Source organism: Vidua chalybeata, chromosome 5 (genome assembly GCF_026979565.1).
Source record: "Vidua chalybeata isolate OUT-0048 chromosome 5, bVidCha1 merged haplotype, whole genome shotgun sequence".
NCBI lineage: Eukaryota > Metazoa > Chordata > Aves > Passeriformes > Viduidae > Vidua > Vidua chalybeata.
The window spans coordinates 48,675,705-48,691,036 of NC_071534.1; the positions used below are offsets into that span (position 1 = coordinate 48,675,705).

General features: G+C 37.9%; 1 protein-coding gene across 1 annotated transcript in view; it reads left to right on the plus strand.

Annotated features, from left to right (window-relative positions):
* Positions 1–15,332, plus strand: part of CFTR (CF transmembrane conductance regulator) — an 85,339-nt gene that overhangs the window by 12,588 nt on the left and 57,419 nt on the right. Inside the window, exons 3-8 of the mRNA XM_053943552.1 lie at positions 2,389–2,500; positions 7,334–7,549; positions 8,461–8,550; positions 9,883–10,046; positions 10,541–10,666; positions 14,427–14,673. Coding sequence (XP_053799527.1) covers positions 2,389–2,500; positions 7,334–7,549; positions 8,461–8,550; positions 9,883–10,046; positions 10,541–10,666; positions 14,427–14,673 — 955 coding nt within the window. The remainder of the gene's footprint in view (positions 1–2,388; positions 2,501–7,333; positions 7,550–8,460; positions 8,551–9,882; positions 10,047–10,540; positions 10,667–14,426; positions 14,674–15,332) is intronic.

The window sequence follows — 15,332 nt, forward strand, 5'->3', positions numbered from 1 at the left end:
ATCCCCTCCCTTGCCTGGCTGGAGATGCCTGATGCCCCCCAGGACATGGGTGGCCCTCCTGGCTGCCAGGGCACTCAAAATTAAACTTGCCATCGACCAGGACCCCCAGGTCTCTTTCTGTGGCACTGCTTTCCAGTATCTCATTCCCCAGTCTGTCCATACATCCAGGGTTGCCCCATCCCAGGTGCAGAATCCAGCCCTTTGCGATGTTGAGCTTCATACGGTGATTGCCCTGTTCTCTGTTGTCAGGGTCTCTCTGCAGGGCCTCCCTGCCTTCGAGGGAGTCAACAGCTCCTCCCAGTTTTGTATCATCTGCAAATGCGCTCAGTATCCCCTCCTGTACAGTGTCCAAGTCATTCATGAGGATGTTGAAGAGCACAGGGCCAAGGATGGAGCCTTGTGGAACCCCACTAGTGACAGGTCACCAGTCTGATGTCATGCATTCACTGCAACCCTTTGTGCCTGACTCATGAGCCAGTTGCTCACCCATCACATAAAGTGTTTATCCAGCTGTGGGATGGACATTTTGTCCAGAAGGATCCTGTGGCAGAAAGTATCAAAAGCTGTGCTGAAACCCAAAGGGATTACATCAAACGGCTTCCCTTGGTCAGCTGGGTGGTTACCTTGTCAGAAAAGGAAATCAGGTTTCCACTCATGAAGCCATGCTGGCTGTAACCAATGACTGCCTTGTCTTTCAGGTGTTTTTCAAGACCTCCCAAAATAATCTTCTCCATAGTTTTGCTGGGCACTGAAGTGAGACTAACAGGCCTGTATTTTCTGGGGTCCTCCTTCCTGCCCTTCTTGAAAACTGGGACAGTGTTTTCTGGTCAGCTGGGACTGTTCCAGATTCCTAAGACTACTCAAAAATCATTGAGAGAGTTTTTACAGTGACATCAGCCAGCTCTTTGAGGGTTCTTGGATGAATCCCATTAGGCACCACAGATTTGTAGGGATCCAGCTGGAGCAGCAGATCCTGCACAGTTTCAGGGTGATGAGTGAGGCTAGACTCAGAGTGTCAGTGTTGGTTCCCTGAAAAGGGAAACAGGAGAAATGCTGGTCTTTCTTCCCAAAATAACCTTGTAAAACCTTGGTTTATTTTTTCTTCAACTAAATAACATTCTTAATTTCCTTTGATACCTTTCCTTTGTTGACAGACTAATTGTTTCTGCAGAAATCATACTCTGACTTTCCTTATTTAGGTTTCCACTCTTCTTTACCCAGCTTCAGTGGGTCCTAATTTAGAAATTGTGCTGCACTTGTGACTAACTCTTACAACAGAGGTGCCTAAACCAAGTCCTTTTCCACCAACTGACATCGTAGCTTTCACTGATGTTCCAGGGCAGCTTACATCTGCACTGTTGTGCCAATCCAGTCAATTTTAATTGCAGTGTGGCATAAGTTTCCAAACTATGGGAGATAAGATGGAGAGTAAAACGAAACTGATAAAGCAGCCTGATATCTTAGGCCTGATCGAGCAGAAACCATGGGAGAGACAGACACAGATAACTGCTCCCTGGGGTAGAGGTGACCAAGAGACATGTTATGAAACTTTGTCATGATTACCAGGTAACTGATGTCATGAAGAATGTGTAAGCAGTGGAAAATTGTTGCCAAATATAAAATCCTATATAAGTAGCATGCCCATAAAACCATATATAAATGTTTTGTATTCTCAATAAAAATTGGTTTCTTATCCAGCTCAGTTGTCCCTGTCTGCCCATTGCTGATACAAAACAGTGGAATTTATAGAGAACACTGGTATGCTAAATGTGTTTTGATAGTTTATAAATTAAATATTCTGGTTATCTAATATTCTTTTGAAAAAATTGATAAACTAGTTAGTTGAGGATATTCTCTGGAGTGCTTTAATCTGTGAATTGAATTTTGCCAAAACATATGTTCTCTGTGTACAGCATTGATTCTGGTCTACAGTTTGTTATTGAAAAGAAAGTTATTGTCCCAGCAACAAGGTTTAAAATAGTGCTGTGCAATAGAAAAGTCACATTTTTGATGCTTTGTTGGTGCTTTCTTTTTTGCAGACTGGAAGAGCTCCAAAACATTTATTTGCCTATTATTGTACTCTGGTTTTAAGTACAGCAGGTTTCTTTAAAACATACAATGTGACCTTTTCATGAAATAATTCCCTGCAGGGTGATGTATGACCAAGTATTTAAAACTACCAAATATGTGGCTGAACTGGGTCTGAACTTTTATTGATCTATCAAGTCCACAAAGGCCAGATTCTTGGGGTCTCTGCAAAGCTTTCTTTCATAAGCCACCTTAGCTAAATCTCCTCGGATATATTTGAGTGAATTGATATATGTCACAGCCACAGACCCATGTATTTGCTCATACAGCTTAACAGTTCTGGTTTTGGTTTCTTTTCAGAGAATGGGACAGAGAGCTGGCGACTTCAGAGAAGAAACCCAAACTCATTAATGCTCTTCGACGATGTTTTTTCTGGAAATTTATGTTCTATGGCATAATTTTATATTTAGGGGTAAGAATTGTTCTCCTTTTTAGTAAGCTTTTAGTGTTCCTTAAATAGATTCAAGTTTTAGGGACTGCTAAATTAATACAGAGTATTGTGAATAGCTACGGATTTTTCCTCTGTGTATTGCTTACAAAGGTGGTAAATACAGAGATGTATTCAGGGACTTTCATTAAAAAATATATTTTCTTATAATATATTAATATCTTTAAAACATACATATTAAGAATTTTAAAATGTTTCTAGTGCTGTTAGTGCTCCCAAGCGTGTGATCAGGAACTTGATGTGAAAGCCTGAACTGATTATATTTATCACCTTTCCAATATGTTAGGTAGGATTACCTTGACTTACCAAATGCCGCCTGTTTATTTGACAATCTTATCACTGGGGTTAAGAGCTGTGAAAATAATTTATTGCTAATGTTGTCTCACCAGGTATGTGTAGCCATACTGTAAATCTGAAAATTGCTGTTGACCAATATGCACATTAAATATCTGCGTTACTTACAAGTTTCTGTGATTTAGTAGTAAAAGACAGAGTGAATCACCTGTGTAAGGAGGGACAGGCAATCTGGCACTAAAACGATGTTGTGAAGTTATGTAGAGAGAAAATTAGAAGGGCTAAAGCCAAATTGTAACTAAATTTGACCACTGCAGTTTGAGACAGAAAAAAAAAAAAAAAGAAAAAAGGTTTCTATAAATACATTGGCATCAAAAGAAAGGCTAAGGGGAGTTTCCATTCTTTGCTGGATGTAGGGGGTAATGTAGTGTCAAGAGGATGCCCTTTAGGTATTGGACCCTAAATTCTTTGTCCAGGTAAGGCAGTCAGCTGTCTAGGACAGGGCCTCTTGCTATGTAAGGATCTGCATGGTAACTGTGCTTTCTCAACTCTTTTATCATTTTTGTCAGCTCTTCTTTGGGATGACACCTTGTATTTGCGGACCCCTACTCAATCACGTCTTTTATGTTTTCCTGTGGTCTCATTACTGCCTTTAGATTTTAAACTCTTTGACTTACTAAGCCAGCAACTTCTTACTCATGATAGGTTTGCATTTAAAAAAACCCGCCAGCAACAAAACGGTTCTACAAATGTAGCCTACCATGCACTGTAATAGCTGTTCCTGGAGAGTCTGCCAGCCAGAACCTTTGCACAAATGCATTCTTGCTAAAAGTTCAACAGTGTCTTGCAGGCAGTCTTGAGGATAACACTCTTTCCCAAAGTTTAGGCAATGTGCGTGCACGTGCATGCGCAGGGTTGATTTCTCCTTATGCACTTTTTTAATAGAGTACAATTTTAGATGGGGTGAGGACAGAACAAGACTGCAGGATTTTTGAGTCATATTCTTTGGTTGTGTGAATGTGTTTTTTTTTTTTTTTTTTTTAAATTTCTTTAATAAATCACATATATGTGCAATTAAACATGAAATGTTTATAAATGAATCTGCAACTTCCACAATGAACATGAAAAGATTTAATCTTAGTTTAAATTCTTGATACTATTATCATTAGTACGCATTTTATTTAAAACTACTTTGTTTTATTGAAAGAGGAATTGTAATAAAATCAAATTGCTCCTAAAGCTGCTAGTGTTTTTTGCAGACCTTGCTCAAGGAAATTAATGGGAGCTTTGCCATAAATTTGAAAGGGGACAGGATGTTGTGCCGTACTGGCATAGGTGTAACCAAGTTGTGTGTTCTTTTAAACTTCATTTTCCTTTTAGCTCTTTGCTTGTCTAATCTCTGAACCGTTTTCATGGCATCTTTCTTGGACTGTGGTTTAAAATGTGCTGACATCCCTGCTGTTTGTGGAGTTGTCCTTTCAGCTGGCATCACAGCTTTGCTCTCATTAAGTCTAGCCTTTTTTCCATCTCTCCCTTGTCCCTGATGTGCTGTAGGTAATGATGTTATTGCAGGGTGGACACTTGTGCTCTGGCCCCCTAGAGCACTACAACTCCCCCTCATAAATAGTGTTATGTTAGGCACGTTGGGTTACTACACTTAATATGTCTCCTCCCCTGCTGTTTGTGACGGTTTCCATTCTTCACCCGGTCAGAGTATGAGTATTACAATTTAAGGAAAGGTGTTATGGTGGTGAAACAAAAATCTTGCTTTTTAGCTTGACACCAGCTAGACAGCTAGGTACTTTGCTGTGAGGATCAATTTGATTCTATTTGTATTTTGGGCTTATATTTATTGCCATGAAATTTATATTTCTACTCAGGCACAACAGCTGCTAAAATTAATTTAGAAGTGGTTTTAGTATCATATCCCAAGGGACCCTAATGAGGATTTCCTGAAGTTCTCGCATATGGGTCACGGGTGTGAGTGAGGAGGCAGGGAGGGAAGTGCTTCTTGGCCATATGCCAAAGAAGAGATGTGCATCATGGTCTTCAAATGCAGAGTGTTTGAACATATGGGGGATACATATAACATAAAAGTTGTTGTTGCATAAGAATAATCATACCAGGTCAGATTAGCACAATATGCTGTGTCATAATCTCATTTCTTTTCAGATCTTTACTCTTTTAATTAAGATTATGGTGAGAGGGACACTTATGCATTTCTCAGTGGCCTATGATGAATGCAGAGGGAAAAATAAGGACAGGCAAAGGCAAAATATGACTCTCGAAAGCTGAATTTTCTCTTAGGTGTACAAATTCCATTCTTTTTTTTAGGCAGGTTGTTTTAATCAGTTTATTCATATTTATATCAGTGGGTAATTTCGAGTTTACAAGAGGAGGAATGAAAACCAGGCAGTTCTGCTTTGATTTGTATGTAGACTAGATAATATCTTTGGTAAGCAAGCTGATAAATCTCCATTGTAAACTAGTGGACTTTTATGCCCCATGAGATAGTGTATGACTTGGCTTATAGCCAGCCACTATTCTAGTCTGCAAATCTTCTTTTTTTCCAGCAAGCTCGGAATGTATGCAATACATTTATAGTCACAACAAACACAGCAGCAGAACATGTCATTTTCACTGCAATAAAAGTAAACACACGAAAAAAAAGTTGCTATTTTAAGCCTATATAGAAAAGCTTATCTTGGAATCTCCAAGAATATGAAAACACTGTATTGTCCTTGAGAGGTGAATGTTTTGTATTTTATGAGTTTTGGGGAGTCTTGGTCCAATGCTTTGGGATGCATATGGTCTAAGCACAGCTGTCTTGGGTCATGTGTTTTTTAATAAACACTCCTCCCTTTGCCTACTAATAACACTGAAGTCTTTGTCAAAGCTGGCTCCAGATTCACAGCAGGGTGGTGTTTAATTTGGGTAATGTAGCACATAGTACAGGTATGCTGTTTGAGATGTAAAATTCTACCTCTTTTGTGGAAAAAATGAATGATGCATATCAGGTCCAGCAACAGTAACATTCAAAAGGGATTACAGTCCAGGTTATAGAAGTACCTGCGATTGCTTTTGTATAAGAGAACCCAAAGGAGAAGAAAAAAAAAAAAGAAAGACGATTTTTCCAATCTATTTATCACAGGAGAACTTTAATTACAGGTGAACTTCACCAGTTCCCTTCTCGGAGTCTCTATCGTGGTCTGTGTGGTTTTCATCTGGAAGGCAGTACTGGTAACTTTTTGGCAGAATTTAACACATCTCTGTACAGAAGAATTCAATAATGTTTTTAGAATTATCATTGCTTAAAATTGGAAGTATCACATGCTTTCTGCTGCAACACAACAGAAAGAATAATAAGGAGATGCATGCAAGTTCATAACACTATGTATTTTTAAACTGATCATAACAGTGAAGCAAAGGAGCATATTCTACTTCACGTCCTTCTGAAGCTCATGCAGTAGATGAAGCAAAAGGTTAACCACAGCACACAGGTGATTTTTGCAGTTCTTTGGGAAAGACTAGGGAAGGAAAGGCAAGAGGCAGAGATGGGAAAAAATGAGTTTAGACGTATGAGAAAGATGAGGCAGGGAGGGAAATGGAAGGCAAAAGTGAGGTAACACTGATGGGGTTTAATTACAATGGAAAGGAAGTCTGAGGACAAATGTAATAGCAGACTAAAGTAAAGTCAGGGCTTTAGCAAATCATTTGGATACCTTGTAGTTTAGTGGTTTGACCCAACCTCTTTCTCCTCTCCTCCCCTGGTTCTTTATCCTGTTGTTCATCCCTGGATGGGAAGTGCTGGGGCCTCCAATGTAGGAGAGACTGTTTTCTCTCTGGGACCTTTATTAAACTTGCCTCCTCTACCATTTACTTCCTCTTCTCCTGCTTTTGTTACAAAACTGGATACAGTGTCTAGAACTGTTGAGGAGATGATCCGATTATTTATACTTTTATTCTGTTCCTGTTTCCATTTATTTTTTGTTTTAGCTATATTCTCACTGTCTTGTGAGAATGGTAGTGCTCATTTTGGTAGTTCTGAGGCTTCTCTTGTCCTCTAAGTCCTGTAAAGTGCAGTGAGAAACTGTTCCCTAGGGCCAAAACAGAGGTCCAGCCTGATAAACTATATTCAGTCATATGATATAGCCATATCATATACATAGCCATATCATAATCCATTACAACTCTGTAAAGTAAATGTGGAAGCTAATCTCAGTTGTCACTTTTTGTAGAAAATGGTCTAACAAAATTTCTGAGCCAGATTTGCTTTGGTGCAGTTGCAGGAGCATCACAGACTTAGACAGCAGTGATTTTGTCTGTTCTCCTGTGCAATTACTGCAATTTTCTATGGTTTACACAGCAAACAGGCCTGACTTCCTCATTTAAGATATAAGACTTCAAATCTCATTTGGTGGAACTCTGAATTGAAATGTTAGCCATTTTGAAAAAAATGAACCAACTGCTGACCAAAATTACTTTTCTTGTTTCTCTCTACAGGAAATCACCAAATCTGTGCAACCCCTTCTGCTGGGGAGAATAATAGCTTCCTATGATCCAGATAACTCTGATGAAAGATCCATAGCCTACTACCTGGGCATTGGCTTGTGCCTTCTCTTTTTTGTGAGAACACTGCTTATACACCCTGCTATATTCGGTCTTCACCATATTGGAATGCAAATGAGGATAGCTATGTTTAGCTTGATTTATAAGAAGGTAATTGCTTCATTTACACTCAAAGCCAAGCCTCTGTCTGTAGTCTATGTAACTTTTAGGCTAGTTTGTTGAAAGATTGATAGTTTTTTTAAGGTACACAAAGTACACAGAAGAATAATGTGGCTAACGGTTTCTGACAGCTCTCAATTTCCCAGTCCAAAGAATTAAACACCTGTCTACAGCTGGTTTGACTGAAATCAGTCTCTGTGAGTTCAGACTTGCTGCATATGTGGTGAGATGCTTTAATTGTTTTACCACTGTGCTCCTGTTAAAAATGTGTACTGCAGAGGAAGAATAACATGCTGGTGGCCAAAGAATATCTTCAAAAGAGAATTAGAGGTGAAGATTTAAACATTAAATGTGACATTGAAGGGATTGAGTTTGAATGATACTGTGTGACATTGCTATAGTATGAAGAATCAAGAGATACTTACCCATCACATGCTCAAAAATACACAGATTTAAAAAATTTTTTTTGTTTTACCAGTACCCAAAGAAGATAATTTAAACAAACATGTTAGTTATTGTAGTATAAAGCTCACTGTGAAAGCATCTTTCAAAAATATTTGTCAAGAGAGGCAACAGTAGGAGATTTTTGAGGATGCACAGCAGCACACAGCATGCGTGCTTAATTAAAACTTGCATTTGCATATATATCTATATCCATAAAATATTCAACAGAAAGCAAGGACTAAGTCAATACATCAATATTTTTAAAGCAATTTAATGGCTATATTGAATTCAAGTGGCATAAATAACAAGTTTAATGAGACTTTCTTTATAGCATAAACAAATAAGGGGATTATTACTTATACTACTGCATCATTGCTTATAATTTTTATCTTTATTTATTGAGTTTTATGGAGATAACTTACATGACAATTTTTCTATGGTTTTATTTTCTTTTACAGATCCTAAAACTCTCAAGCAGAGTTCTAGATAAAATAAGTACTGGACAATTGGTCAGTCTTCTTTCCAACAATCTGAACAAATTTGATGAGGTGCGTCATCAGTTGTTTAATTCACTTGGTGATCCATCAAATACAAATGTCAAGCTGTTCATGACAGATATTAAGGAAGGAAGGAGCATAAATGGAGAACTGCCCTGAGTGCTCATTGTAGACTAAATACTCATTCATTACCTTAAGAAAATGTGTTGGCACATAGTCATAGAAATGCTCATTCTGAGACTTATGACATTCTTTATCTTCTATACTGATTAGAAGAGAAAACCTAAAAAGCAGTTACATCATAAAAACATGTTTGTTCTTCAGTCCAGTGAGACTAAGGTTGTTAAACTGTTGGTTTCATAGAAGTCAGAACTTGCTGGTTCAATCCTTACATCCTACTTCCTGGTGACTGTATCTTTTTACTAAGGTGATCCAGTCTATTTCTGTCATTGAACAAGGGATGAGGTTTAACCTCCTGTTCCTATTATTACCCAGTCCACCAAAAAGGGATTGTTCATGTAAGACTGTGGTAGGAAATCTTAGACATCTGTCTTAGAAAATCTTAGAGAGTCATCTGTAAAACTTCTTTTTGTTAGAGACTACAGCAAATCCCTGCTAATGCCTTTAGGAACTAGAAACTATGAATTTCTGTTCTTCATGTGTGTTTAATTGGCCCTTTGGTAGTATAAGATTTGCTTCCCATGAAAGACACTAGATCAGAGAGAGTGTAGACACATGGCTGGAACTGCAGGGTGTATTTACTTGAAGCACTGCATGACTGTATAGAGTAATGTCAGCTAGTGCTGCACAAGTTAGGACAAGTGGTCTGTCATTGCAGCAGTGCAGCTGCAGTAACACAGACCCTGTGCACCTCATCACAGGATTCACTCCAGAATCTCCTGAATGAGAACTGCATTGAACTAGTCGTGTTCATACAACATTCATCTCTTCACCAAAGTAATATTTGCCTTCTATATCAGATAAAACACTCAGAAGATTCTTACAAGTATTTTTTCTCATCCTACAGTGGTTGAAAAAGCCAGTATTGATGCCAAATTCTGTTTACTTTTACAAAGTGTGACTTTTCCTCATGCATATACATAACAAAGAGGCAGCTGCAGATTGAAATTTGCCTTAGAAAAATCAAAGTTTAGGTGTGGAATGTATATGTATTGCTGCACTGTCATCATAATTAAAACCCAGAATGCTATGTGCTCAGGATCACAAGTCATCCTTTATAAACTTGTTTTTCTACTGGAAATATTTGTACCATTCTTCACTATCTTTTTCAAAGTGTCACTTTAATAACTACTTCCTTTTCATGTAGTTTTCAGAGCACACCTCTAACTTTCTTTATTTTTTTCCTACTGTGGCCTTCCATAGGGTCTTGCTCTGGCTCATTTTGTATGGATTGCACCATTACAAGTGGCACTGCTGATGGGATTGCTCTGGGATATGTTAGAAGCATCTGCATTTTCTGGACTTGCTTTTCTAATAGTCATGGTCTTATTCCAAGCCTGGCTGGGACAAATGATGATGAAATACAGGTGAAAAGAATGTTGTAAAATATTTTAATATATTTTCCTGAAACACATTGGTTTTAAGAAGTTTATACTACTTGATTAAGAGACTCTAGTTAAGACATTATGTAGGATGAGTCCAAAGGGTGTTTTCTGTGTCGGGAAAGTTACAGACAAAATTTTCCAGATTTAGGAGCTGGTGTCTAAACTTAAAAAAATTGAAAGTCAAACATGAAGTAAATGGTGTTAAAATTAGATTTAGCGTTAAATGTAGAATTTTTAGAATTAAAACTCCTTGTTAGTTACTTGATCCATTCTTTTTAGAGTTTGTATTTTCTCCTTTTAAAACAATTATTGGATTTCTAATAATTTCTTCTATATTCTCCATAATAATTCTATTAAAGTAAACCTTTTAAGCAGAGACATATACAGAAGGTGTTTTCATAAGATATAATGGGATACAAGCTACCTATACAGGATGAAAAAGATGAAGATTGACCTACTGTCTTTTTACTTTGTAGGAATAAGAGAGCAGGAAAGATCAATGAGAGACTTGTCATCACCTCAGAAATAATTGAAAATATACAGTCAGTTAAAGCCTATTGTTGGGAAGATGCAATGGAAAAAATGATTGAAAACATCCGTGAGTAAGTGTGCTCATTTGTTACACAAATTTTTTTATATGCTCAGAAAAAAAATTTGGTGGCTATGAACATCATCTATGATCATGTGAGTTAAGAAGTAAAGCAACAACTATTAATCCTCAATAAAATAACCATGCATTCCCACACTGCAGCTTGGGGTTTTTTCCCATTTTTTTTTTAAGTTTACTATGAGGTGAGATTTAAATTTTTTTTTATTTACTTCCTCATTTGTTATAATGATATTTCAGTGGTTAGTTTGCACAGGTAAAACAATTGTGGGATCTGTGTTTGTTTCTGGCCAGCCCTGTCCTCATCTTAAAATAAAAAGCCCTTTTGTGATGATTACTTAAGGCTTAACAGACGTCCCTATTCTGTGGTGAAAGAAACAATATGAATCCTGTGCAACCATTTTCTGAGAAATGCCATAAAGCTGGTTGTAAAATTTGCATACAATCTGTGAAAAGAGTAAATTAGATTCATGTATTTATCCTGCACATTTACATTAACATTTATTGTCTGTAGATGGCCTTGTAGAATGCTTATCTTCTCAATATAAAGATTGAACTGTAACTACCAGACCTGAAGGAGAAAGGAGGTAAAAGTTAGCTGAGACCTGTGAGAAGGAAGCCCTTGTTACCGACAAGGAGTTCAGGGTAAAGGGAGAAGTGACATATTTATGGATGGGTGACGCTGCATGAAAACTCTCCTGTGTGTTCTGTGTGTTTGTTTAGTCCTTTACAGAGAAATAAAATTCTGTGCCAGGTGTGTGATTGGGAAAATAAAAGAAATATAAGTGTCGTATTATCATGTAAATAACAGACATAAAATTATATTGTTCCGCAAACACCTTCTTGTTCAGCTGCTTTCTGGAAGACAATTCAGGGAAAGTGAAGTGTTCTTTACCATTAAAATTTCTAATTATTTACTATAAACAATCAGAGAAACTCAGTCTGAATCCAGGTCATGAGTGCTAGCTTGAGGATGGAACTAGTTTAGTATTCCTGTGATATCACTAGTCACATGTATTGCCTTTAGGAAATTTGAGAACACATCATGCTAGCAAATCCTCTAGAAATTAATTAAATAAATTGTAGTCCACAAACTGGTCACAAAAACCTGGAAATTGGACTGTTATTTTATTAGCTATATTTTCTATAATAATTTATAGTAAATTTTGTAATTCTGGAGTTAATTCTTATTGTATGATGCATGGATTTTTAAAATACAAGAATACTAGCAATATTACAAGATCGGTGTACTTCTCCTATGAAGAAAGGCTGAGATAATTGGAATTATTCAGCCTGGAGAATAGAAGGCACAATAAGGTAAACCTTATTGTGGCCTTTCAGTACCTGAAGGGAGCCTAAAAGTAATAAGTAGAGGGATGTTTTGCAAGGGTACATAGTGATAGGACAAGGGGGAATGGCTTTGAACTGAAGGGTAGAGGGTAGATTTAGATTAGATATTAGGAAGCAGTTCTTCCCTGTGAGGGTGTTGAGTCACTGTCAGAGGCTGCCAAGAAAAGCTGTGGATGCCCCATCCCTGGTCTAGTGGAAGGTGTCCCTGCTTATGGCTGGAGGGGGATTGGAACTAGATGATTTTTAAAGTCCCTTCCAACCCAAACTATCTTATGATTCTATGATTCTTCCATATTTTTTTTAAGTCACCCAGCAGGTCACTCGGTGAAGACATCACCAGAGCAAGTCAACCCAGGAACATCAGAGTTTCACTAGAATTTAGCCTGTGGAATCAGCTCTGCAGGACCTCCCAGTCATTTGTCTTGTTAAGCTGCTAGGAAACAAGACCTTGTGCTTGAAGCCATGTGTGTGTTTTAGCCAGTGTGTTGCAACTCAGTAATCAAAAAAAAATTTTTTTTTGCATGCTGGTATTTTCTGATAAAAGTCAGTTTAATCAGCTTCAGAGACACCAATATGGGCTGTCTACTCTGTGCTCTCTTAAGTCTGCACTGAAAATAACTGTTCATAACAGGTGCCTGAATAAACATACCTGCATTCTTATGGGCTTATTCAGAGAAGTAAAAAAAACCACCCCACCAAACTGTTCCTCTGAACAATAGCATAGCACTGGAGAAGGTGAAGATTGGAAATGTCTGTACTTTGCCAGCAGAGATACATCTTTATGTTAAGCAAAGGATCTCAAGCTTATGTATTGGTACTGGTTCCTGCAGCATCACTCCAAAACCAGGCATACACTGGTCTACATTCTGTATATGCACAAGGCTCATAGGGTCCCTTACATCTCTTTTCAAGTAACCCATATTGCATCAGCAAGAACTGTCCCAAATAAGTGTGTTATCTACAGAGCTTTCAAGTCTGTATCACAGACAGAACCACCTCTGGGAAACTTTTGCTTGTGCATCAGTCTCTAGCTGGTACTTGGGAACTTACTGAAAAAGGTGTTAGTGCTTTCATTCTCCCTCTTTGGAGTAGGGCTGTGCTCTTCAGAACTGGGGGGCTTTTTGATAGCTTCTAGCCAGACATTTATGTGGGAATGGATGAGCACCAAGTCCCAAAATCTTTGTTATCCCTATTCAGTGCTGCCACATGCAGTTTCATACAAGCTCTGGAGGGACTCACAAGGCCCTTTCTTCCATGCAGTAGCTCTATCATGGTAATGACTTGCACATCTGGGTGCTTTATTCAGGCTTCTCTTGTGAAATACAGACTTAACAAGAAATTCAGACACTGGGTCAATATGAGAAGATACATAAAGGTTGTGGTGCTCAGCCTTGCAACACCAGATATTTCCACCAGCAATGTGACTACAAACTTCTGCATGGTATTCCAGTGGTCAGCACTCACCCAGTGAATGGGCATCTTGGGTCTTGTACCATTTCTAGCACCAGTTAATTGCTCTTGCAGGAGAGCAACTGCTCTGTCACTGCAGCAGAGGTGCTTCTGTCCAGGCAAAACTGAGCTGCAGGGCACCTGGGGGATGTGAACTGAACAGGATCAAAATGAGAGCAGTCAATAGAAATCTTCAGCACTGTGAGTTTAGAGCTATCAACTCAGAAAATTATTTATATCCCCTGGATTATTTATCTTTAATAGCTTGCTATAAGATGCATGGACCTTGTGGAAATAGCTAGGAGTAATCAATCACTGATTGCATTCCTGACTGCACAGGAGTCAGTAAGCTTCTCTGTAGACTGAGCTTCTATGGAGAAAGGAGGGTGGAGAGCAGACTCCCTGCCTTCCACCTCTTCAAACTGAGGTTAAGGGGCACCTTAATTCACAGGTGAAGCCATTAGTAGCTTGCCATGCAAAAGAAGATGACCTTATAATCAGATTGTCTATTGTAAGGTTTTTTTATGGTAACATATAGGAAATCTGGCATTTCAAAATATCTTTTTTATAGAGGAGTTTTGTATCTAAATGAGTATGGGATGTTGCTTCTGGGAGTACATCACATTAGATGTACATTAGATGTACAATTGTTAGATGCTTGAGGTTGGTTGTGCCAGGAATTGTAGAGGCTTGTGGCTTATTCAATATGTAAATCATGACAGATTATTGTTACTTTGTCTGACACCTCCGAACATTGATGTCAAAATTTGACTCTAATGATTTTTTAGGCCCGGAAATTGTTTGGAGTCTTACTTTTTAGCTGCAATTCTAGAAAAGATGAAAGATGAATGAGCCTCTGAGTTAATTGTTATGCTAACAGTTCCACCCAAAATATTTGTAAGTTGTAAACTGTGAAATCATACATTAATTTTTTTTTTTTTTTTTTTTTTTAACAGAACTGAACTGAAGCTTACCCGAAAAGCTGCTTATGTGAGATATTTCAACAGCTCAGCCTTCTTCTTCTCGGGCTTTTTTGTGGTGTTCTTAGCTGTGCTTCCGTATGCTGTGATTAAAGGAATTATTCTCCGAAAAATATTTACCACCATTTCCTTCTGCATTGTTCTTCGAATGACAGTGACCAGGCAGTTTCCCGGCTCTGTACAGACCTGGTATGACTCTATTGGAGCAATAAACAAAATACAGGTACAGTACATAGACTAAAATCTTCCCAAGTACGTAAGCTAATTCTTTATATCATGTTATCTTGTCAGCTGATCAGCAAAAGCACACAGCATTTATGCAGACTTTTTGAATATATGTTGCTTTGACTAAACACCATGAAGTGTCATTATAAATCTTGATATTGTTTCCCAGGCAGCATAACCACACAAGTCTCATGCTACCTGCTTGCTGCTTTTTTTTTTTTTTTTTAACAGTGACATTTAGTTAGTTATTCTATTGCAGAACAAGAAGCTTAATAAAATCATGACTTGTGGTTCTTAAGAGATGATTTTCCTTCAGAAAAGGAAGTTCAAAATTAGTACATGTTTTATATAGCATGGCTTCCAGGAGCTGAAGTCACAGATCTTCTGTTTTTCTTGATATTAGTGACAACAACAGCAGGAGACTATGCATTTTATGCAAATGTGCATCTCATTCATTATGACTAGAAAACATAATTAAGGTACCAGTCAAATAATTATTACCCATCTTACCTACTGAGATCAATTGCTCATGTACCAGCATGAGAGGCTTATCTGCAGAAAAAAATCAGGCTGGATTCTCATTAACTCTATATTTTTAACCTGCTGTTCTGAAATTACTCCCTAGGAAGAGAATTCTTACACTATTTTGGGGTGAAA